General features: G+C 38.6%; 1 protein-coding gene across 3 annotated transcripts in view; it reads right to left on the reverse strand.

Annotated features, from left to right (window-relative positions):
* The window catches only part of kiaa0825 (KIAA0825 ortholog), a 116,441-nt gene that overhangs the window by 82,677 nt on the left and 6,628 nt on the right, over positions 1 to 27,136 (reverse strand). For all 3 annotated transcript variants that reach the window (XM_086173878.1, XM_086173879.1, XM_086173877.1), the window contains exons 3-12: positions 23,868 to 24,036; positions 23,346 to 23,540; positions 22,990 to 23,175; positions 22,503 to 22,827; positions 11,451 to 11,618; positions 9,869 to 9,954; positions 9,366 to 9,620; positions 7,333 to 7,610; positions 5,823 to 5,973; positions 1,486 to 1,676 (exon numbers count right to left, since the gene is read on the reverse strand). In XM_086173878.1, coding sequence (XP_086030004.1) covers positions 1,486 to 1,676; positions 5,823 to 5,973; positions 7,333 to 7,610; positions 9,366 to 9,620; positions 9,869 to 9,954; positions 11,451 to 11,618; positions 22,503 to 22,827; positions 22,990 to 23,175; positions 23,346 to 23,540; positions 23,868 to 24,036 — 2,004 coding nt within the window. The remainder of the gene's footprint in view (positions 1 to 1,485; positions 1,677 to 5,822; positions 5,974 to 7,332; positions 7,611 to 9,365; positions 9,621 to 9,868; positions 9,955 to 11,450; positions 11,619 to 22,502; positions 22,828 to 22,989; positions 23,176 to 23,345; positions 23,541 to 23,867; positions 24,037 to 27,136) is intronic.

A 27,136-nucleotide genomic window follows, 5' to 3' on the forward strand; every position in this document is an offset into this window, starting at 1 on the left:
TACCACTATTCTTTTTAAAGGTAAAATTGCTTCCCATGGGATTCAAGTGAAAATTGTTTGTGGCACAAGACCTGTCAACTTTTCCTATGCATAATGTTCCCAAGGATACAGATCCCAAACAATTTTGACTGCCATGCTCTTGTTAAGTCATAGGTAAATAAAAATGATCTTTCATTGACTGGGATGTACATTTTGGATCATTATCACATTGGATTGTGAAATTCCTCATCTCCAGCTTTTAAGGGTTAACTCCCAGAAGCAATTGACATTTTTCTATTAATTTCCCTTATAGTCCTAAGCCCGATAGCAGGCCTGGCCAACCCACAGCTCCCGAGCTGCACGTGGCTGTTCATGTCAAATTTTGTGTTTGTTCGCGATTGCGCAAGTGCTCAGCTTAGAGGGAACATTGTACATGTAATGTAAAAAAAAACAAAACAAAACACATAAACACAAAATTAAGCTCGGGAGCTGCGTGTTGGCCAGGCCTGCCCTTAAGCCTGCCAATCATGGTAGTTCAAAATGGTTAAGATTCCACCACCCTGCTTTACTTGTGTGTTGTTGTGTGGTTCTCACAACAAAGTTGCATATTGATTACATGATAGATAATGTGAATACTTCAGGTTTATTTAAAAAGAAAACAGCATTATTATGTTTTCTGCACCTTTCACCTAAAGATATTAAAAAAAAAAAATAAGGAGGGTACATTGTTGCTGATAGAACCCTCCACACATTGTTGGTTTAGTAAATTTCTGATTTAAAGATTAGAGGAAACTATTTTGTTTTGGTCTTATCTGTGGCTATTTCAACTGAGATAAATAGACTTTCAAATACACTGTACTATGTGAAAAGAGTACTAGTATTAGTACTAGTGTACTATATTGATGCACTGAAAGACAACATCTTCAAACATTAACCTCTTCACTTACTTTATGGCATATCAGCATCATTACATAGCAATTTTATTACCACATCCTCCTGGTGACTTCACAGTTAAAATTGTAAAAGTAATACTGGTATGGGATTACTGGTATGGGATCAAAATAATCGCCTGTAAACAAGAGTCCTCAATTGGGAAACTTTTTCCTACCGCATCTCGTAATCTCTGATCTTCTCAACGCCTTTTAACGATTTCAAAGCACAAAAATAAACTGATACAAGAGAGATGAGGTAACACATGTTAAGTATCCATGTTAATGTTAAACATATAATAAACGTAAGGGTGTTTCCAGAAGCCATCTGTTTAGTCTACCCTTGCACAATCTCATAACAAACAGACAACACTCAAGGGTCTTGAAGAAACAAACTGGATTTTGTTTTGACAACATGCTTCAATTCATCCCTATCACTATTTGATTATATGAGGAATGTCTGTGGTTGTTGTCACTATTCAAGTTCACCATTCATTTTTTTTTTTTTTTGCAAATCAATTTTGAGGTGTGATGAGAAAAATGTAATCAGTGAACAGAACAGATAAGGAGAAAGTACCTGATCTGCAGGTGTCTCTTGTATGATACTTTTGCCCTGGCATATCTTTGCACCACCACCTGTAAGGTCTCTGACAGGATCTGGCCTAACACATCCTTTGCATACTGTGATGGAAGGACAACCCACAGATCACTACGCAGTCCACAAAGGAAATAGAACCACATCTGCACAGCGAAGGAATAGCGCTCACCCTGGGGGAGAAAAAGGTAGATGGAGATATAGAAGGAGATGAGACGGGGATTAGAGATGAATACATAATGAGGACAGTGACAGTGAAAAAAAATTGAGATCGAAAATAGAGGATGAAAAAGAGAGGGGGTGACAAAACAAAATGCTGAAAGTAAAAGAATAAAATGATGCATGTCTGTCAGCGCTGAAATATTTCATTGGTCATTCCAACTTCAAGATACATTCTTATTGTTGTTTTGCTTTTGCTGAACTGGTATGATAAAATACTTCTGAGCTAAATAAGACTTAACTGGTACACACTCCCATGCACATCCATGTTTGTGAGCAGAAATGTCAAGAATTTACTCCATTAAGTACATAAAGAATACAGAAAATGAAATGAAAGGGCAGAATAGAAGGCATGGGCAGGTGGGAAAAGCTGGCATACTGCAACCCTGTTGAAAAATTTGCAAAAGATTAAAAATCCCCTTGTTTAACCTGTAAAAACAAATTGTTCCAGTGTGTGGTAGAGATTGCATCACAACCAAACTCCATTTGTCATCAGCTCTCATTTTCTTACCACTTCATCTCATCAAGCTCATATTCTAGTTTTGTCCTTCCTCTCCCTCCCTATTCACCCTGGGGCAAAGCATTTAGGGATTGGCTAGTGATGGGAAGCGTGACCATGCTCCACGTCCGGGATTAGAATTCCATCCTCTGCCTGTGGACTCAGCATCAAGAACTCTGACATACATTGGATCCAAATCAAAAACAGCTACAGCCACACTTGTGGTTTCAATGTTTTATCTATTCATTCAACTAAAAATCTTTTGAATCTGCAATGTAAATTATCAAAATTCCAATAACACAACATGAACCAGCCAGACTTCTCTGAATCTAGAGGAGAAATTGTGGCTGGAATAAATCTGAAAATCTGGCAAGTAAGCCTTATTCAAGGAACATAGAAATAGACATAGAACATAGGAACATTGTCCCATCCAAAAAGGTCTGTTGTTTCAATAACAAAAAGCCATGGATTAACAAGGACATGAAAAGCCTTCTCAACAAGAAGAGAGCCTTCATGGCTAAGGGCCACCAGAACCTCACCACTGTCCAGAGGGAGCTGAAGAGGAAGCTGAGGGAGGCAAAACCAACTTTAAGGAGAAGGTTGAGTCCAAGATGGGACAGAGCAAAACAAAACAGGTTTGGAGGGAGGGTGGTGAAGAAGATCACCGACCTCCTTAGCCTCTCACAACTGCCATAGGCTCTGCCCCACCACCACCACAACCAGCAGCTTCTCTGGACAACCCCCCACACCCCATCATCCCATCACCTCAAACTTGGACACAAACATGCCCCCCCCCCCCCCAACTCCCCATCCCTCCGCCCATCAACAGCTGTCAACTTCCCCCCATGTCTGTGGAGGTTCCCAGTCATCAGGTCATGGTGAGTTCTTGTCTCGTTCTTCTTGTCGTGGCAGCTGGGCTTGGATGTCTTCACCTGGGGACGTTTTGCCCCTCATCCGGGAGGCTTCTTCAGTTCAGAACTGGGGACGCCTCTCGGATGGAGGGGGTCTGGTTGCTGCGAAGGGAAGATTTTCCCCCGAATACAGACATAACCACTACCATCCCCCCCTCCCCTGCCAACCAGCAGCTTTCTCGGATAGCCTCCCCCCACCCCATCCCCCTGAATACTGACACGGCCATATCTCTCCCCCAACCTCTCCCCAACCACCTCTCAACGGCCACAACGGCCTGGTAGTGGGACTGAGCTTGGACAATCTTGGCAGCGGGGAGGGTGAAGGACAAACTTGGAGCTATCCTTGACAATCCTTCGCACCCCCTGCACGATGAGCTGTTGCTGATGGGCAGCTCATTCAGCCAAGGGCTCATCCCACCCCGGTGCAAAAAAAACGAACACTCCTTTGTGCCCACGGCCATCAGACTGTATAATAGCAGTCTGGACAGCACACAACTCTGACTGGCCGGAGGTGCATCTGTGCTACCACTACCTCAAGAGCTCACTCATTCACACACGTCATGTCCTCATTCTGTTATCTATTTTCATCCTCGTTCTTGTCATTCCATTTTCATCCTGTTTATCTATTTTTATCCTTGTTGTTGTCATTCTGTTATCTATTTTTATCCCTGTTGTTGCCATTGTGTTATCCATTTCTATCCTTGTAATCATTCTGTTATCCATTTTTATTCTTGTTGTTGTCTTCATCCTTTTAATTGTCTCTTTCACTTACATTTATATTCATATTTATTGTTATTGTTGCACTGCTGTGACAAAAGAATTTCCCCTATGGGGTTCAGTAAAGTATTTTCTTACTCTTACTATTAATTGTGGCTGATCTTTAGAAAAATGTCTTATAATGACTATTACAAGAAAGCTAAAAATATGAATGTGGTTGACCTTGGATCCAGGTGACAGAACGATAATGCAATCAAGTTCCGATATTCAATACACAATAATATAGTGATGTCCAAAAGCTAAATTAAATGCTGATTTCAAGAGTTGGCAGCACACCCACACATGCATTCATTTGCACAGATGCACACAGGCGAGCTTGAACAAAAGCACACACCTGTGCACAGAAGGTCTGTCTGACATCCCTGACCTGGGGAGGGTAGAAGGAACAAAGGAAAAAAGGCAAAAGGAGTGTAAAGTAAGAAAGTCAGGGAAGGTTTAGATTGGTTTAAGGGCATAAAGGTAGGGGAGTTCCAGGGGCCCTATGCTATTTCCAGACAGTCCCAGTGTAGACTGCAGACTTCAGACAGCTGAACCCCTGGAGCCCCCAGGGCAGCATGGAAGCCACAGATGTTCTCAGGGAGCCGAAAGTAGAAGGCTCCGTTAGAAGAGGGAGAGTGGGAGGTAACTGTGTATTGTGGGAATAAAAAGAACAAGTCAAGCCTGAGAGAATAATTCCTAGAGTTCCCCAAATTCTACAGAACAGCTTTCTAAGACACATGGCAATATACAGTAGCTGGAGGGGGTGAAATGGATTTAAAAGTTTTATAGCAATCTAATTTGTGTTTTTTTTTTCACAGTAAGGATATAAAAGTCACATTTAATGAATGAAAATTCAACTCAATGAAATTATAAATGTCAATACTCCAAGGACTCATGACTGGTCTACAACACAAACACATAAAATTGGGTACAACTAATTTTCTTCTGTGAGCAAATATGCCTATAGTAGTAGAATATTGACAGTGTGAAAATATCTTCCAAATGCGAGATTTGTAACAATTTGTCATGGAAAACCAAATAAAACATACCTCTAACCAAAAAGTCCACTTACAATGGCAAGAAATATATTTAAAAGCTGAAACAGTACAACATTGATATATACAAAAAAATCCTTGTGGATAGTAATAAAAAAAATTTCAACGGAAGAATATTTATCCATCATTGATATTTCAAATTATCAGCATGGTAGTTACATTATTATTGAAGCACAACAAAACATTTATCAGTCAGATTTGGCACAAGACATTGTCCCCTAATAGATAGAAACACAAACCTAGTTATAACAGTGGTGTGTGTATAGAGTTTAGTTTGGAGAAAAGATACATCATGCTAGGTTTACAAACAATATAATCCTGAAACAGAAAGAATGACAGGCAGACCAATAGGGCCAATAAACTGAATCAATCATGTAACCTGCTTTGGAGGGGTACCTAAACTAAAAATAAACTTTTCTCATGTTCACATTAAAGACTTTCTAACTTGACACCCTCTTCATTATTTCCAAAGTATCAAATGTTTTGACTTGATTTAGTAAACAGGTGTTTCCATTAAGGTATAATTATAATACAAGCCTCCAACTCTTTGGAAATCTTATATTTTGACTGATCCATTGTTGCTGCTCTTTGAATGCTTTTCCAGAATCCAAGCTAAAAAAATATGCAAGCAGTAGTTAGTTATTCATTATTCATTATTCATTATTAAAAACTACTGTGGATTTATCACAAAATGTTCACTAGTAAAGAAACATTTTGTTTGGTTCTGTCATAAATTCTTATTTTGTGCTTTATATTATTTCCAGATGTACAGATATGGCTTTGAAAACTGAAAACAATTAAGTTTGTTCTTTAATTTAATTTAATTTAATGTTTTTGTGGATTGGGATGAAATGTTAAAAGATTTTTGGGACACTTTACCTCATAGAGGGGTTTGGGGTCAGCCCAGTGGTGGCTCTCTGCATCCTGAAGAATGCAGGTTGAACAAATATTGCTACAGTATTGGGTCAGCTGGTCCCTTAAGGCCATGACTGCATCTTGGTACTTCTGGATAGGAAGCAAAGTCAGGTGTCTAGAGGAAAATAAATGAAAATAACAAACATTGGGAATTGCAAAATGAAATACATGCTGTACACTAAATCTGGAGCAAGAGGAAAAAGGGTCAGTACAATCAGACAAAATTTTCATTATTAGCTGTAGCATATATTAATCACTCCTTCCCTCTCACATTCACTGAACATGAAGTCAAATGTTTGCATGAAAAATCTGATGTTTTCTTATATTTTCCCCAATGTGATTTAAATCTGCTGTTTGTCACTATCCTGAGAGGGCCAGGAGTTTAACAAAGTTGCAACATGAAGATGTACTGTCCTGTATGAACGAATGGGATACTAGGTAAGTGAAGGTAGAGGGATGTACAAGGTGTGAAGTTACACAACAAAAGAGGGCTAATAGCACAAGGGATGCTTTGAGAGGAACTATGGAAAGCAGAGAGGAAGGGGTTACATTGAACACTGATGCTCACATGGCATAGAGAGCATGAGTGTCATTACCGTTTGTCAGTCATTTATTTAATTGCTATTTGTGGTCTATATTCTATCTCAAAATGTAGCTTTGCAAGCTGTCTGTTAACAAAACATTATCTCAACCTCAAAGTCAAAAATCACAAGTGTCGGTAGTTTAATTGGCAAGCTCTGCGCTCGTTGCTTTTTTCATGTATAGTAGATAATTTAAACTAATGACTACCTGTACTCATTCCCTCAGAGCACTGCAAACTTGTGCATAGAACATTATCATCAGCACTTCATGAACTTCACCAGAAAGGACCAGTAAAGTTCCTGGCGGTGTTCACTTGAACATCGATGAGTGGAAGACAGCAAAATTTCACAAATGCCATTGACCCTTGATTGGTAGGTTATATTTTTGGAGCACACATCTCAGTGCCAGTCAGTCTTAACATTCTGATTTTCATCTTTTTTCCCATCCATAACAGAATCAATCAACATTTCATGGTGGGTGTTTTTTTCCATAAAATGTGGGATAAGCTTTAGTTTCATTATCATTATTTTTGAAATACAAGGAAAAGAGAAATAGTTATGGCCTTCATTCCATGTTTCTGCAAATACTTGCCAAAATAATTCCATCCTATTTAAACAGCTATATTCTAATGACTCCTTATCAAAAGTCACTTCAATGTAAAAAAGTGTTACGCTGTCCATATTCATACAAACAGAGGTAATATCACAAGCTTTTAATAACTCAAAATGACGGAGGAGCTATAGATACCAATACAACATCGGAGAGATATGAGATCATTTGCATAGAGGATCAGTAGGCCAAAATTATAGCGTTTTGCTCCTTTCATTACCTATCCCATAATGACTAAAATCACATACATCCAACTCAGAAGAAACACAAAACTTCTACTCACACTTTTACTGTTGTAGTACTTAAATCTTTGAGCACTGCATGGTAATGCTCTAGCCGCTGATGTATGTATATACAAGTGGCCAACAGTGCAGGCAGGTTCTTCACAGGTGCAGAGGATGGTACCTCCAGGGCCCTCTCCTCTAATCGGCCCAGCATAGCAAACGCTGCCCTGCCACATGCCTCCACGTAGCTTGACTGCACCTCCAGGAGAGGACTATCCCGACAGGCTACTGCCAAGGGCAGGAAGGTCTCCATTTCGACAATGATTGAGCCACAAAACTAAGATTGGAGAAGAAAGACAAGAATAATGCAGAAAAAAAAATCAGTTAGAGAAAAGCCCCTGAAAAATAAAAAAAAGAAATATAGATTCAAGTGGATAAATGGCACATCTGTTAGCCTACCACTGAGCGAGCACTCAAATCTTTGGTCTTTAAATTATATCATAATAATAATGTTGCAGACAATATACCACATTGTTTGTCTGCAATAGCAATTAATTGAAACAATTGCACTTGATTTGCTCTAGTTTGATTAGAAGAGGGTTTCACGCAGTTATTGTGTTCAGGTGCTAACTGCCAGCGCTTCATTTTTTTTCAAATCATTGTGATTGCCATGAGGTGACTAAACTGAATGTTTACTTTTGTCTGAATGCTTCAGTTGATGTTGTATGTATTTTATAGATAAATAGTCTTCTCTTTCAGTGAGGAGAGCTAGCAAAGGAGGACTGAAAACCCAATTCTGCTATTAGTTAAGTGTAATTCACTTGATTTTAATCGGCAGTGCCGTGCGGATTAAAATTTAAGAGGCTAATCAAACATTAAACAAATTTATGTTATGGTGTCTTGACTATTCCCTGAAAAACACTACTTCATCTAATGTTATTGATGCCCAAATAAATTGAAAGGAAGATATAAAGATACCAACAATACTGAAAAGCATATGATAGCCTCGGGCTTCATTTTTTATCAAGATACTCTCCTTATCAACTTATCAAAATTTTGATTCCAGTACAAAAGTACAAAATAACTTTTGACTAAATATGAATATATAGCATTTTGATAGTTCCTTGTGTTTGCAATTAAGTATCTACCATGGACCAAACATTTTGTTTTTATGCAAATCATAACACACACTACCTAAAACCATTTCCTCCAATACCCCATGTGCTTCCTATTGCCTCACTGTAAGATGATCTGGCAGGTTCCAAAAAGCTACACATGTGGGAGTTCAAATCCAAATTGATACACAATTCTTGTGAGATATGCGTCACCCACAGCTGGAAAAAAGTCTTAAAACACACTATATTTCACAATCCTCAGTACTACTAAGACAAGTTGTGCTGGGAAAAAGAAAAACAGCATAAATCATTAAACCATGCTAGAAAAATCAAACAGGCTCATCCAGTATCACTCTCTTCAGTGTAATCCAAGATTCACACACTTACAGTACTGACAGACTGGGAAGTTCAATGCTCTGTCAGATCAGAAATTCAGTATGTATGTGTAAAATTGATCAAAACTAAAGTATTTTTGCACTGTACACGCTATAAAAGCTCCCGTTGAGGTTCAAAGGTATGCGGAAATAGCCATTTGAACAAAGAAGTCAATATCTAACTGAAAATCATTAGAAGAGAATACAGTTTAAAGTACTATAACAAATTAGTGATATCATTGAAGCCAGCATTATGCAATGGTGACTCAGATACTGAAGCTAGTTCACAACAAAAAAGCAGAGCATAGTCTGCACATATGAATATTTATTTTCAAAATACTGACTTACCATAATGCCTTCAAACTAGCTATGTTTCATTCATAGATTGCGTAAAGTAACTTGTTTAGAGTAAAAGTACTGTGCCTTTAACCTTTGGTCTGAAAGTGTCTATTCTTTGAAACACTGAGCCAGATTTTACCGTTATACAGGTTCTGAGACATTGATACACATTCCATCTTGAAAAATTCTCCTTAACAGAGGATATTCCTTATCACTCAAAAGAAAACATTAATAAGTGTCATTGAATTCCATTTTGATAAGTACCTTGGCTATCATTTTAGGAGTCTCTCTCTCTGAGTAGGTTTGGAAGTCGTATTTGAGTTGATCGTTGCTGTCAGGGACCATGCCGTGTCTGTCTATGGTGGTAAGGGTAAGTGAGTTGTTTCCTGACAAATGTGAGGCTTCTTCCTGACCCAGGCTTCTGGTACAAACATCATCCAGCACCACTTTAACACAATGAGCCATGTGAGGGGACAGGCCCTTAAATGTTGGCCTCCAATCAAACTCCACAACCTGAGCCTGCAGAACAGGAAAATGTTCAACAGTTAAGTTATGAATCAACACCATTATGTACAGTTATATATAAATATGTACATCATAGACATAATCCTAGTCTACATCAACAAAGAAAATTGATTTGCACATTGGCAATGACAGAGTGGCAACACTAACCCTATGTTAAATAAATGATATTCAAAAGAAGATTTACATGTTCTGACAAAATTTCAAAATGAAATAACAAAAAGTCATGCATGTAAAATTCTTACCTCTGATATGCCAAGAGATGGTCCCGTTGTGGCTTTCTTGCTGTTTACCGTAGTATCTAAGTCCTCTTTAGTCTTTTTTAAAATCCCTGATTAAAATAAGAACAACTTTCATCAATGATCTTATATGAAAAAATGTTATTATACACAGAAATCACTACAATTAAAAATTGTATATTTTAGAATTTTAAAATTGGAACAAATAATGATAATTGTTGAATGCTTTTCATGTTGTATGATCAGATAGAGTTCTGCATCAGATCAAGCTGTTGAATAATAAAATCAAAAATGAACCCATGACCACAAATATTGAACAGTTATCACATGCACAAATGCTACAGTATGTTAGGAACTGTCTATTACAACTAAAAAGAATGTAACATTATTCAGCTTAAATTTCTCCATTTCACTAACTTTATATTGTGCAAAAATCTTTACCAAATCCTAAGTGGGAAAGCTACAACGTGTGCTGTGACTGCACTATTCAACTACTTATTAAAATGAGACACCAGAAACTTGCTGTACTGATTATACCTCAGAGAAAGCCAACAAAGCGAAGAGATGCAAATGATGATGGCGTTACAAGTCTTACTTTAAGGCTTAGATTTCATGGTAACCAAGATAGCATCAAGCATATATATCTGGAGTATTTCTATGAAAGGAGATGAGGCTGTTATGTGAGACTGGATGTTGGGTTGGATTGCAATTAAAAGCATGAACATCAAGGCCAGAGTATCCCAATCAGAAGGCGAAGCATGAGACCCCAAGCAAGGCAACTTAGGCAAAAAAGACTTGGAATGGAAGAGGCATGAAGCAGCAAGCACATCACTTTTTGACCTTTAAGCCCATCTGATGAATTTCTGGTAATTAAGCCATTTGATTGCTTGGAATTAATGAGTTGGATAACTGCCCTTTAAAGGCTGTTTACCTCTCTGTAAATTGAGCCTTTCTGCAAGTCTTGTTTTTGTAAATGTAACCTTTATGGAAATTACTCCATGCACCAAAAGCTTTCATTTAACATCTCTGGAGCACTAGTTCAAAAGGCAGGAGTGATATAGATATTTAAGGGATAACTTTGTCCTGAAATATTTCATTCTTTTCTGTGAACTGAGACATATGGTAAGAAGAGTAACAACTTGCATATTTGCAGGTTAAACATGGATATTTATGTGTGTGTGTGTGTGTTAAGATATGTGTTTGTTTGGATATGTGTGTCTGTGTGTAGTGTAATTGTGACAGACAACAAGCAAACATGTAACTGGACTCTAGTCATCTACCCATGAAACATACAATACACACATAAGCATTGTGTATTTCTCTGATTATAAGTATTTTACTAATTGACCACCTGTTCGATCGATTTCTGCAAATTAGCTATAAAGTACTTGAAGGTCTAAACATTCCTCACAAATCAAAGAGGACATAACTAAAGACTTTACTGTCATATTTTATGTAGCTTGAAATTGGTCAAATTAATTATTAAATACACCTCAAAAGTATCAAACAGCACTTCCGCATTTAAATGTGCTGACATGTCTGAATGAAATATTTGCCCATGTGTGTATTTGAGGGAATGGAGTTGTACCTTTTACACAGGGAGCCTCCCCAGTGCAAATAATGAAGGTCTTATTTGTGACAAGCCCCTTTACATAGTCTTCAAACCCAAGCAGTGAACAAGCTAGCTGGGTTAATGCCCTCAATTGGTGGGCAGTCATATTGAAACTTCTGCTTTGAGTAGGAAGTTCCATTGGTGCTGTGAAGAAAAAAGGCATAGCGTAAAGGGGAAAAAGAAGACAAGTAAATTGTATTATTAAAAATGTATAAATTATTATAAATTGTATTATTATAAATTGATACAATTCACAATTCAGTAACAAATAAAAGCAATTTACATCAATAGGATTTCAACCAAATTCCCAACCTACATGCACCCACAATCACCCCCAGTCTTGCCTCGAACAAAACCACTTATAAATATCGACCCATTCATGTTTTCCCACTGCACAAAATAAACAAAAAGAGAGTGAAAAATATGCAAAACTTTGCTCTCCAAGAAGTCATGCATGCACATCCTTGTCTCTTGGTACAAAACTTTTTTTTTTTTTTTTTTTCCCCCCTAACCCAGCAATGACCCCCTTGGCAAATATGGATTTCCCATTTTGGAGGCTGCCAAAGCCATCACCCAGGGGATGTTCCGCATTAAGCTAGAGAATGGGTGGTTGGGAGATGCGTTGCCATACTCCCAGACACATGCACAAATACTTTTGTGTGTCCGCTTAACTGAGCTCCTCCACTCCAAAGACATTTGGGAATGGATGAGCTCAGTATTAGCCTTGACTATGAAAGCACAGCGATGATTGCATGTTGAGAAGGAAAGAAAGAATGGTGGTGGTGTCGCGTGGGAGGATTGGGGTGAAATAATTGTAACTTTATTGCCTCTGGATCCTAATGTAATTTTGTCACATTGTTAAACAAAATCTGACGATATGACAACACACTTTCCCTAAGGATACATGGTTTAATCATGCATGAGGATTGACACAAACACTGGGTGTGTGCACGGGCCACGTGCATGCCGTGTGCTTGGTGTGTGCTTACATGAATGCATAAGAGTGACAGGAGTTTCACTTTTGTGTGGGTGTACACAAACATGTTTATGTATAAACAATGTAGGTAATTATTAACAACCTGATTTGTAGAAGATGCTTTCTCATACATTTTCACATCTGCTTGTAGCCTTGCAAGATAATTTCCACTCTCCAGCCAGACTCTGGTCATCATGGGTATAGTCTGACCTCAAGTTGCAAACACAAAATAACCATTTGTGTTTGCAAGTCCAAGTGTATATGTCTATCGATGTTTATCTGTGCAATGTTGCATTTATGAAATCACAAATGTGTAGCAGTACAATTATGTGGCATGTGACTGCATATGTGTTTTTTTGTTTGTATGTTTTACTGTAAGTGTGAGTGTGTGTGTGTGTGTGTGTGTGTGTGTGTGTGTGTGTGTGTGTGTGTGTGTGTGTGTCTGTGTGTGTGTGTGTGTGTCTGTGTCTGTGTGTTTAATTAAGCTACAGAGGTCCACAGCTTGGCAACTCTGTGGTAATGGGGTCCAGAGGGAGCTTGTGCTTCAGAGACTACCTTATACTGCATGTGTACATGCATGACCTGCCTGACACTCACGTGCCAGCTCTGCTCTGCAGCTTGCACATTGACTCATGCACCATTAATCATATCTGTTTCTAAAATAACCAGCAAATCAACTTAGAGTATTCTTTGATTCAGTGATGGAACAAATTAAAGCTTTCAAAAACTCAAAAGAGAGTAATCCACACTGAATGAGATGGCCCATTATGAGATGGAACTACCAAATTCTCAAAAAGCTCCAATTTCCACACATGTCAACTGTCCCCACGGGGGACTAATACAATAATAAGTGTAGAGTCCTTTAAACAACACTTCATCTTGATCATCACCTTTTTTTGACCATCTCTGCTTTCGTCCTTCTCGGCATCCACTCATATCATCAGCCTATGAACTTCACCATATTATACTTACCCATCATCTTGATGTTTAGCTGCTTGCCACAGCCCCACATCAAGCTACCTTACAGAGATATTTGTCGTTGTCTTCCTAGCCAAATAGCCCTATAGCAATAGCGGTCTAGTCTACAGCCATCTAAACGTCATTATATCTTTGCCACAACGGTGAGGCCAAATCGAGGCTCTCGTAGCTGGTTGATGGAAAGGGTGTGTTTAAAGGCACCCAGGTGTGTCATATAGCATTTCATGTAGCATGCCCCATACAGCACAGTGAATAAGGGAACTAGCAGGCAAAAGGGTTCAAACTAAGGTCACTATACAAAGAATCAATAAGGGAAGGCAAGGGTTGAAAACAAGGAAAATCATGGGGTTATAAAAGAGCTCCTTATATGATTTTATAGTATGGATGATGTTGAGGAGAAATAGGTGTTTTGCTATTCTACTGTGATGAGTGTCAGATAAGATGCCATAAATGCAAGATATTATATGTAAGCTGGTCTAAAGATTACAAGCAAAATGAGTGATATTTGCGAATTTGTGGGAGAGTGGGAACAGTGGTCGGCAGTGGACACTCAGTTTGTAGCTTCTTAATCGTGACAACAATGTAATAAAAAGGGGGAAACAAAACCAAACGGAGTAGGTATATTGGTGAGCCATCAGTCCCCTTCTTGTCTGTTGGTTCTCCTGTGGATTCTACTACCAGGTCTAAAACATGCACACATTCTCTCTTTCTCTCTCTCTCTCTCTCTCTCTCTCTCTGTCTCTCTCTCTCTCGCTCGCTCACTCTACTGTTTATAAACACAAACACACCCACAAAAACACACTGTTCTTGACTGGCAGATAACAGGCAGAGGAGAGAGAGGAGGAGATCTAGAGGAAGGGAAAGGGTAGTGGTGTAGCGGTAAGGGATGAAAACATGGGGAAGAGAAGGAGGGAAAGAGACAGAGGGGCGGGAAAAGGGAATTCCCTGAGCAGTTGTTATTGATTCCAGTGTTTACGGGCGAATAGTTTAATGCCGTTTACAAAACAGAACAGATGCAACCAGTGAGCAAAAAGGTAAACAATTGCTGTGTGGCGGGCTGCCAAATCCCCAGACTGATGTATTAAACTCACGGTGAAAAGCATTTCCCCTTTGGCTGCACTTATTGCCACTTCATTTCCTCTTTGCTCAAATACACATTCTCTCCTTGGCTCCTTCCTCTCCTTGCTTCTCTTTTCTCTCTTGTTCTCCCATTTATCTGGAAAAAAAGAAGGGCATAGTATGCTTTTTGCTGTCTGGCTATTTTCTGTCCTTCTCTGACCCAGGAGGCCCAGTTCTTCCTAACAGAGCCATTAGTAGAGGGAATTGCATGTGTCTGACATGGCCGAAAACCAATTATTAGACACTTTCTACCAAATGATACCCAAGTCTTCGGGGAATGGGCAATCATGCAATAATTTAGCCACTGATTTAATTTCTCTCCAGCACAGCATCTCTCCCTCTCTCATCCTCTGTCCCTCATCTCCTCTCTTTCTCTCATTCTGCTCCTCTGAAGTGTAAATCAGACCATCAGAATGGTGGTCTTCTTCTCTCTTGCCATACTGCCAAATTGGCCTTCAGTTTTTTTTTATTATATGATCAAAGTGTATTTGTGTATGACCAACATTTGCATCTGGCCTCAGCAAAATTTGATTTTGGTGACAAGCTAAGTGGGAAATCCATGGTGAGCTATTTTGTTTAAATGTTAAAAAGAAAATGTCTCAATCCAAAATCAAAATTTTTTTGGCCATATCATAATGGTCATGTTTTTTTGTTTTTTCTTTTATTTTTTTCCATTTTAACATTAATTCATGAATAATTTAAAAAAATCATTTGGAATTACCTTTAGCTTCTTTTTCAGTACTCGACACCACAAATTGATAGTAATAACTCACTTAATAAAAAAGGTAAACGCATTGTATCATAATTTCTAAGAGTATGATAATAAAACAGTGGCATATAGAAGGACAGCAATTTTTTTTTAATTGTCCAAACACAACATTCCATGCAACTTATTCATTTCAACAACAGCATAGTGTTTTAAAAAGTGTATTCCTCCATACAGTTTCTTTAATTCTGCTCATGTGCTGCATTTGAGCATTTTTATATTACCTGAAAATGTTGTATAAAAAAATCCATAGCATGTGAATCAACATGAAGAGCAAAATTTATACTGCCTTTCCATGTATTTAAGGTAATGAGAAGCCTTTATCTGAAGACTTTATCCCCTACGCGAATGAGTAACTGGACTCTGACATATAATAACTAGTCGAGCCACCACTGGAAAAATTAATTGCTGTAAAACATTTGTGAAAACTTGTGATGAGCCCTCTACATCTGCATGGAGGACTTGTGCCTCAAAATTCTTCCAAGAATTGTCTTAATTGAGTCACACTGCAATGTGTTCCTGTACAAACTGCCCATTTATGATCTTTTGACAGTATCTCAGTTGGATTAAAGTCAGAATTTAAGGTGTTCCATTGCTTTTGCATTAGTTTTACTTGAGTGTTTTGAATACTGTCATACTACATTACTTGACTGACACAGACGTTCTTCAAAAGGATTTTCTGAGAGTGGTACCAATTGTTCCCCCAGTTATAGAAAGTCAACTAGGTTCAGAAGCAAAAAAGCCCAAGACCATGATACTGTCACCACCATGACTGACTTTTTGTATTACAGAATGTTCATAGTCTGGAATGCAGTATTATCTTTAAGTAAGCTTTTAAGGGAGCACTGTCTTCTAAATCATCCTCTTTTCAATCAATAGTCTACAGAACATCATCCCCCCAAGTTCCAGGGAATCATTGAAATATGAGACAAGCTGTGTAAACTTTCACTTTAATAAAGTCATTCACTTTGTAAATAATGAAGGTGTTAACATCACATCTTTGTAATACAAACTACAATGAGTATTGGACTTAAAGGGAATTGGATCAGTCGCTACTTCACATGCTCCCAGTGCACTTACATAGACCACAAGCCTTTCTCAAACTCAGCTTTCACTTTGAGATCATGTAGACAGACACCTGTTGTATCTTGTACTTGTGTGCGCCCAGGGTATGGAAATCTGCCGATCAAACAAGGTCTGTTCAAAGCTGGTGTGATGCACACACAGACGCTGAAAATAGTACCAGGTACATGCTTCGGCAGCTAATAACAAATACAACTTGGTCTGCAAAAAACTAAAAACTTGCAAAATATGATATTTTTTAAAAATGGCAATCGCAAGAGAGGGACCTTTTGTTGTTTTTTTTTTGTTTTGATACCTAAAGTTTTGATTTGATACCAAATGCTTTTTCCATGGAAAGTAGGGTGTTCAACTCAGAACCTCTTACTATAAAGGAGCTCTTTTTTTGAAGACAAAAATTTAAGGCTTCATCTCAGAACTCAGAATGCCATTAAGAGCCCTTGGTATCATAAGAGAGCTTTTATATGAAGCAGCTGGGTTTGAAATTGTTGAAGGCAATGCTAAATTGGGTTCAATTCAGTCATATATATCTATAACCCAAAATTTAATATGAAAATCAAAAAATTTGCGGTCAACTATAACTGAACCAATGTGTTGACTGATTCATTGGACCGTCTAGCTTGATATTTATTGCATGGGGGTTGGTGGGGAGGCATAAAAGACATTTTTTCTGTTGCAGCATCTCAATCAAATTATTGCTTTCAAAACAGGATGTTTGACAATTGGAAGAAGCTTTTCTAAAAGTTTAAAAAGTCCAGTGAAAATATCTTACCTGACGTCCACTCAGTGAGATCATATACTGAATTCTTAAAACAGCACTGCACTGATGTGACTGAACTCCTATGTTGATTATGTTTAGACCATTAACACCTTGAATGAGGTGCGGATATGTTAGACGTGGAAATTCCTGCTTGGTCTAACATGAAAAAGGCAAAGTGCACACACATATTTACAGACACAATTTAATAGCTACAGTGACAAGGTGACCAAAGTCATATTACTACAACCTGCATCTCTTCACTAATTTGCTAAACTTGTTATTGATACTGACTGGAGTTTTTCAACACCATTCACTTGATTCAAATAAACTTTCCATGGCAGTTATACATCGCTGTATGGCAGCTATGTTTTTGTTGTTGTTTTGACACCTACATACTGCTTTTAGTCATAAACTTGCATTAATGGTTTTCCATTATCCATCCATCCATATTCTTCTGCTTATCCTGCACTCAGGGTTGTGGGGGATGCTGGACCCTATCCTGGCTGTCATCGGGCAAGAAGGCGAGGAACACCCTGGACTGGTCGCCAATCGTAGGGCCATCTATACTGACAGACAACCATTCACTTACTCATTCAGGAATGAAATGGAATACTGTGTTTATTTGTTATCCATGTACAAGCTGGGTTGTTAATGGAATCCTTTATAGCCTTTTATGTTGCTTTCTTGGTAAAAAACAAAGATTTCCTAATGGAACACTGTTCTTCCATGAACTTAAAAGAGGTTTTCTTTTGTAACAAGCCACATTTACCATTTATTCCGTTTTTATTTAAACTGCTAGGAATGGTGAATCTTACTGCAGGTTATCACAAAATAAAAAATAAAAAATTGTTGCGATATGTTTGTTTTTCATAAGAAAGTTATTCACCGATACCATTTGGAAAAGATTTCATTAATACATATGGTTATTCCAGGGTCTTTAAAATAATAGCTTTATTCTGATGAGATGCTACTTATGCAATTATTGTCACATAGTATTGAATTTTCAGAATGAAATAAGACAGATATAAGACAAAAATGTTTTCCATTGCAGGATGCTATATAGTCCTTCACACAGTATACTAGACTAAATATTCTTAGTACTTGCGTCACCTGCCATTTTCAATTACATAATTCTGAATGTCTGAATGAAGTACATCTGTAAAGATATGCTGTGCATTTCCTTCTGTCTTGTTATACTGAGTGTCCATTCTTTCTAGAGTTTCAAGCTAAGGTTGTGAAACAGGGTCATGCAGGTGAGGTACCTTAGGGTTTGTGTGTGCATCTGTGTGTGTACATGGGTGAAAGGAGACTACAAACCACACTGGACCGCCTGCTAGGCCCTGTGACAGCCAGGGTCCTCATCGTCAGTTGTGGCCGAGTGCCCACTCAGACAGCCTTATTATGGGAGACTTCCTGCTGTGATTTCCCAGCACACTCACAGGCGGAAACACACACAGGCAGACACACAGGCGGACACACACACACACACACACACACACACACACACACACACACACACACACACAGATGTACACAACACACACACACACACACACACACACACACACACACACACACACACACACACACACTCTCTCTCTCTGGTCTCTTGTGGCTTCCTCTTGGAGCAGTGTCCAACTGGGGCACTGCTCTTGCCCTTCACAGAAGGGTAAAGTAGTAATATTTGATATCTCAATTACGATGCCTTCCTAAGAGATGAGTATAATAGTGATGGTGGTGTTTTTTGGTATTGACATATGAGCCTGGCAAACTTTATTCTTCATTATATTTGTTTCTTTTCATCCTTCGATGTCTGTCCTTGTTTCTGTCTTTCTTTGTGGTGAATATTGACAGTGAGATAGTGGTTAATATTTTTCTCGCTTCCTCTGCCTACTTGAACCGAGCAGCCTGAAAGAAGAACACAGAGCAATGTATTGTCTAGATCGGAGCATTTCATTAAAACCCACTTGTTTAGTGCCCTTGCTCACATTATTGTTTTCAAGCCCTCGGCGAATCACATTGACTCTTTATCACAAAGTGCTGGCTGCTCTCAATAAGCAAGCCATTTTTGTCTCTGCTTTCCCAATAAAAGGTGCCAGCAAAATCTTCATATCCTTGAGCTTTTCAAGAGATACACAAAAGCCATTGTGACCACTTGGAGGAAACAGGGGAAAAATATAAATGGCATGCACAATACAGATTCTCAAGGGCCATGAAACTTATTCTTTTCTGTGATTACACTGGAGCCGTGATTTAGTGGTAACTTTCTTAAACAAGGCCTTCTCCTTCTCTGCTAGGACAAGGAAGAGAGTGTATAAACAAGCATCACCCATAAAGAGAAAGCACACACACAAACAAGCTCACATGTACACAAAGGTACACAAAAGCCCCCTACCTAGCCCATAATTACGTAGCAGTATGCAGGTGCACATCCCTGGCTGACAGTGTGTATAAACTCAGGCAGAGATATGATCTAGTGAGGAGCTGCTCTTATTAAATATTAACAAACGCCATTCCCAAGTAGCCTCAATCCCCACAAGCACCTCCAATGCCAGCCAGAGTCTCAGCCTAGCTTTCTCGTGTGACTACAGAACCTCTTTCCCCACTGAATAGGCTCCTGTGCTTTCTCTAAGAAAGAGTTCAAAGAGCCAGAAAGGGTAGAGAGGAGGCTGTATTTGGGGGGATGTGCTTGCCATACATGTTCTAACTCAATTTTTTTTTATCTATAGGGAGCTGCCAACATCGTCATACAGGGAAATTAGTGAAAGTGGAATTCAAATCAATGCTATCAGAATGGGGCTGCAAAGTGTTTGAACAGAATTTTACAACCTTGCCTTCACCCCTGTGGTCTATTGTTAGGGAATAAATTGTATGTGTGTATGCAGGGAAGTTGGAATGAAAGCTTTTGATGTCCTACAAAAACATGTATCTCCAATGCATACGAATGCAAATTACTGATGCCATATGGAAATTTAATGATGCATTTTTAAAAAGGAGATATTAAATGACTCCTGATCACACAAGTAGGTCCATAATTAGAGCGCGCGCACACACACACGCACACATACACACACACAGGCAAACACACATACGCACACACACACACACACACACACACATGCATGCACGCACGCACACACATTTGAGTCTGTCAAATTATCAGCTATGTGCACAAGTCAAATATTGAAAAGGTGATCAAAACTATCATGCAAAGCTACCTGTATAGACACTCAAACACAAAGATACACTCGCAAAAATGTATTTGTTGCAGTGGAGTGAATGCAGAACAAGAACATCTAGCTTAATTATGAGGGGAATTAATTGCCTGTACGGAGGGACTGTATCAAATAACATATTTATAAAAAAAAAACATGCAGACAGGAATTTGCACTGTAGCTTAGAGGTAGTAAAACCAAAACTAGTACTTAACACTCTTGTCCTAAAGACCACTGACACAGCAGATGATGTATCCAACCAAACAATCAAACATTTTTCAGAAATAATAAAAATTTAAAAACGCACATACGCACACATATCATATAATTCAGCACAGCAATTCACACAGTCACACACTTACACAGACTTGGCCCAACCACTGGTAGACAAACTCAGTGAGGTGTGTTCATAAGGTCTAAAGCCTGCATTGTTCCTGACCGGTCAACCTGTCTAAACCACTCCCCACTCTTACTGTTCATCCCATTACACTGGAGAAACTACAAGAAATGCGTAAAGAGAAGAAAAGAAAGAAGTGAGATAGGACATGTATGTGGAAGAGATGGCAGAGAGAAAAAAAAAGGGGGGGGGGAATGAAAAAGAGGTTTTGAGACCCTTCACATCTGTCTAGGCAGAGCCTGCCTTTGAGCCAGAAGGGTTAAAAGAGGAGACAGATCTTGCCATGAACGCTGTTAAATGGTTCAGTGGTTTGACAGTGGCTGATGCTACAGACAGTGCTGCTCCCCTGGGAGCTTGCACAGTCTCCCAGGCATGGCTCTTATCAAAATATACCTACTCCCTGCTTTTACTGCAAGAATAAACAATAACACAGCAGGGAAGTAAGGGTAGATCTGAAGAGTCATTGGATGCTTTTGAAAACAGAATCACTTTTTGTTAACCTTACCATAATTGCTTTGACAATTATGGGCGTAGCATACAGTATAGACAGTAAAGTGTGAAAGCAGATTACGTATTATCATTCAGGCTACATAGTAGCTATGGGCATTTAGTTTATGTAGTGCTCTCTCTCTCTCTCTCGCTCCATCTCTCCCTCTCTCTTCTGCTCTCTCCATCTTTCTCTCTTTCTCTTTCTCGCTCTATCTTTTTTTTTCTTGGGAGGGGGGGCATCTTAAAATATGAACACAAAAATGTAATCCCTGTTGTAGCCCTCAAAGCTGTGTAGCAGCTAATAGTCACACACATTCATATACACACACAAACACATAAACTTAGTGCAGGCAAAACTGCTCCATTTTACCATCATTACACAGCACAGGTCCCCCGCTCCCTTTGGAACAGTGTTCTGCCTCCGGTGCTACATTTGACGGCTTGTTGAGCGGCACGTAGGTGTGTAGCCTCGGTCGTGTTACGCGATCAAACAGCCCAACTGACGCATGGCCAATTATCTTGGCTGCCTCCTCTCATCTCACGTTTAAGTAGAGAGACAGTAAAAACCAAAGAGGGAGATGGAAAGAGAGAGATGGGGGGGAAACATAGGCAAGGCTGGTGGTGTGTTTATCGAAGAATGGCAGATGTAAAAGCACTTTTCTCCCTGTTCCACAGGGACACAGATACAAGCACCACTTTTTAAAAATGACAATAGCTTCTACTTTTTAAGCTGTAGTATTCATATACAGGAAACACACACATGCATAGACACATACTGTATATGTGTGTGCGTGTACATGCATAAGTGTGTAAATGTGTGTGTGTGTGTGTGTGTGTGTGTGTGTGTGTGTGTGGGTGTGTGTACAGACAAACATTGGATATTGGCTAGAGTACTGACTTATAATCCACACTCATCACTATTATAGACTATTCAACTGGCAAACCATGTTTTAATGTACTTAAACAAAATTCCTTTGCCTCCTTGATTACTATTCCTTTTTTGACAGTGTGAGGCAGATGGTAAAGAGAACAAGCAAAATTAAGTATTTACAATGGGAAAAGTAGTTTTTGACCATCACTTACAAAAGCATTGTCTTTAGCTCAATAAAAAGAAAAAATGGAAAACATGATGAACAGGAAGAAAATATTCTACTTTGAATAAGACAAAATCAATTGAAAGGCAAATGGGTGTGTATTTAAAGACTGTTAAAATCATATAGAGTATGACCCAGCTATTGAGCTACTTACCTACAGTTGCCCGGGACCTGGATGAGTATTTTTTGGTTTTGCCGCATGGTATGGTGTTGTCCCTCAGGGCCATCTCTGATTCTTTCTCCATCAATGAGGCTAATTCACATGCCACAGTATTTAGGTAGACTGCATTGACGAAACCCAGAATGACGTGTGGCTCTATTAGTCTTGAAAGGACATTGAGTTCCTCTGTCAGGGCCAGAGTTAGAGCTGGGACCAAAGAGCGAAAGCCTACACTCAGTCTATCAAAGCCAGTTACACCTCCTGGGCTGGAACTTATGGCAGAGTGCAGAAGAGTCTGCACAAATTGGCTCCTCAGGCCCTGTATTAATAAAGGTAATATTCAGGTTTGAAATAATCTGTGCCTGTTTGTCACACAGGTACAGAAAACTGAGGATTTGGAAATTACTTTAAATATATATTTCTTTAAATCTATACAGTGGATTCAGTAATATTCACAAGATGTTTCATCACTTTACTATACCTGGTAATATGTGAGCACTTCGGAATCAGGGTAAAGGAAGTAAAGCTGTTGCAGACAGCGGATCCGTTCACTGATGGAAAGAGAGCAATGTTGTCCCTGTCCTGAACACTCTGTGCTGTTCGAAGACAGCTGCATCAGCAGATAGCGGCGCAACTGGAGACGCACATCATCCCATGCCTCCTGGATCTTTTTTAAACACAAAAATGTGATTTTAATCATAAAATATGAATAGCATAAAGCATACAAGTAGGTAAAATAAGACCACATATGTCAATTTTCTCATGTAAAAGAAACATTTGAACTCAAATAAAAAAAATACACATTTAAACAAAAAATGAATATAAAACATTCATCACCTCAAGTGAAGAGTCATCTCTGACTGAATGCACCAAGTGCATGGAGGAGGAAGTTAATTGAGGACAAAGAGAAGAGGACAAAGCAGTCGAAGAAGGGGTACATGGGAAGTAGATACCACAGCAGGATGACAGATTCTGCAAAATTTGCAGTGTCAGCTCCTCTCTCCCATCTTCTTCTGACCTCAGGTAATGTTGCTGGGAGGAGCAAAGGAGGAGTGATAATGTTAATACCGTGTAATACCTGACGATAGCTGTGAACATTGCAGTTGAAATCATAATTTATCTGCCCACAGCAGTGCAAAAATGCTAACGCTACAAGACAAAGAGTAAGAATAAAAGAAAAATTACTCCAACCATAGCCTTCAGAAAAAGGAAAAATTTGCAGATGAAATCACCATTAGCTGTGACTAATTTAAATTTCTTAAGCCTATAAAAAAACAGCTATAATATATAATATATGATTATCATTTTAGAAATATGCAAAGAATCCATTTATCAATTTCATCATAATTATGTATTTACCAAACATCTGAAGAACTCCATTAGCTCCTGATGCCCTGTATTTACAAACTTGGTGCTACTGTGCATTCTGAGGTTGAACCATTGCAAGCACTCTGAAGGACTTGGTGGACGCTCCCCTGACCTGGAGTCTCCCATTTTGGACTGAAGCTCTATCAGCTCCTGTTCAATTCTAAGGGACAAGAAGAAAAATATGCCGTATAAATCTAAAAGTTGAAACCATGCACAAAAAAGTTTTTTCAAACCATCAAAATGTGTGTATTTTAACTCATTTGGAAAACAGCCAATCCATCTAATGCACATTCCAACTAAATTGCCAACTAATCTTTCCATAATACTTAATCAAACAAAGCTCAAATACTAAGATCTAGTGGGATGGTGTGTGAACTGTTGAGACATAATCAAAGACATCAAACACGCAGAAGAAAAACATACAAAAGGAACTTGACAGGCTCACAAAAGCATCTGATATTAAACATAGGAATGGACCAATAGTCAACATCATATTTTGTCACTCTCTAGCATTCTCTTTCTCTTGCATGAGGAGATAGGTACTGATGCATCTGCAGTAATGAACATACTGATATCAGCAGATAAATGGGTGCTAAGCGTCTGGTGTGGAGTGGCATTATTGGCATTAGAAAGAATGTGAGACATTTTGCCATCTCACATCTTACTTTTCCTTGACATACAAACACTCCCTCTTTTGAATTTAACATACTGCATCAGTTATCCTCCTTCCCCTTTAATATGACAGATTAGAAATGACATCTTTGGGCCTACCCTGCATAGTCATTTCCATGCAAATCAACGCATTTATATTTGCCAATGTAAGACCTTGTGGGTCCTTTACTCTGTGTGTGTGTGTGTGTGTGTGTGTGTGTGTGTGTGTGTGTGTGTGTGTGTGTGTGTGTACATGTTAAAAGATGCATATCTTTGTATGTATGTGGTGGATTACATGCCTGCATAATTACCATGCAACACTGCTATGAACATTGTTAACATATTTGTATTATATGTTCAAGATGCATTAATGACTGAAAGAACACAGCAAAACATTTCATGGACTGCAATGTACTAAAATAAATACTTTGGTGATTAACTGCTTTTGCTTTTGCAAAATGAAGAAAAAATATCCACAGACATATGACAGTGCTGATGTTAGAATAGTCATACCTACATTCTTTACATTCAAACAAGACAGCCTTTCTCTGTTTCTTTTAGAGATGTGATTAACAAACTAGAGTAGTGAGATAGAAAATAAAGGAATGAAAGGCTGATGAGATGCTTTTAAAATGTAAATCGACACTATCACTCACATGGTAGACAGAGTGCTTATACTTTTTACCCTGAATTTGCATATTTTAGCTTGTGATACATCATTTGACACGCTAAATTTGTCTACAAAAATACAATGTCCGTTTGACTCAACATTCAATATTCCATTGACTAAAAGCTTACATTGAGCATTAGAAAAAAAATAATTACTGCATAAAGATAATATTTATATACTGAACATAACCCAAAAACTATGTGTGAATATGCAAAAAGTTTCTATTTCAATAGATACACAACCTCTGCCATTTCCCCATCACACTGCACATCTCCTAGTGCTGGTCTATAAACTACCTCCTGCCTGCTCCTGGACCATTAACGTATCCAGATGTCTTACAATGGCAACACATCAAATAACCGTTCAATCTGACACATTTTCATTTCAGAGGGGAAAATCGCAAGGGGATAAAATGTTATAGACTGTTACAAACCACTGTGCTCTCGAACGAACACTGCCTAATGCTATCATTCTCTCCATTTAACTATCATCCTCCCTTTCTTTCTCTTTAAGTGAAGCTAGATGATGCATATATCTATAGCTTGACAAAAACCTGCTGACAGAAACCTTGATTCTAACGTTGATGTTACTGGATTGATTTTTATTTCAAACCACACGATTTACACAATTCCATAAATCTGTCATTAAACTAACACGCCATTAACTTTGTTTCTTACCATTTATATATGTAGTTTATATGAGTATTCTATTCATGGACCTTAAAAAGTAGGTATATGCCTATTGTTTAGGAAAGATTATGCCCTCAAAACAGATAATGTAAGACGAGAACAGCTAGTTTTTGAGGGTGGTAAAATACAACTTAAGCAATATGTCTGTGGCGGTTCTCAGTCATCGAGGTCAAGGTCAATACTTGTCAAAAATTTCTTTTTGTAGCAACTGGACTTTCTTCCCTTGAAGATGTTTCTCCTCCCTAGAGGCTTCTTTAGTTGCAATGTTTAGCAATGTTCAAGCTTAAACAGCACAACTCAAAGCTGCCTACTAAGAGTAAAATAAACCTGAAGTACTTCAAACATCAACAGGAAAGACAGTTCGGTTCACTTGTATTACCAATAACTTTGCCTTCTTCTGACCTCACTCTCTCTATGGAAATATAGGAGTGCGTTTCGGAAATATGAACCTGGATAAATTAGGCTACATCTTTATGTTTATAATGACTTTGCATACAACATACATCTGACGGAAATGTACATTACAGAAGGTGGATTTAATGTGACCAACTATGTTTTTAGGTAGATTCTGTCTGAGCACCTAGTCTATAAAGATGTAGTTTAAATTGGAGCAAAGAGACCTATGGTGGTTTATAGTTTTGGTTTTGGGCTCCACCCCAGGACTTCCAGTTGACAGCAGGTTTCAAATGGGCTTCCATCTGTACCTCACTTTCGAGCCACTCTAAAGTTCATTAAAATACATGCAACATTAGCCAAGTTTTTTTTATCTAGTAACTGGACTTTATAACACAATTTAGGTCAATTTCAACTGCAGCTACCTGGGGCATCAGGACATCCACCTTGTCAGCCTGGCACTGTCTGTTTCATATCAATCCCATCCACTATATGTAGACATAGACAAGCCATGGGACCATATATTGAGAGGAGAGATATAATCATCCATAGTATAAGCTAACTCTTGGCTTCACCCAAATAAATACTATGCTCAAAATGGTACATCAACTGGAAACTCCTTTTTCCAGTTGGCACTACACGTTTTCTCTTCTCCCTTTTTATCCTCTCTTCTAAAAACTCGTACTACATTTTCTCTCTGAACTTGCTCCTTTCAATTACCTCTCCTTAGGGCCTTGTGCCGTATATTATAAAGTCAATGTGGATGGTGTGTGTCAAGAAGTCCATCCAGCTCGCTACAATGTTGTGACCTTTTGCCCGCCAGTGTGAAAGCTACCTGCAGCCTAATCGACTTGCCA

The sequence above is a fragment of the Fistularia commersonii genome, chromosome 26 (genome assembly GCF_037954325.1).
Source record: "Fistularia commersonii isolate RoL2024-O1a breed Wild chromosome 26, RoL_Fcom_v1.0, whole genome shotgun sequence".
NCBI lineage: Eukaryota > Metazoa > Chordata > Actinopteri > Syngnathiformes > Fistulariidae > Fistularia > Fistularia commersonii.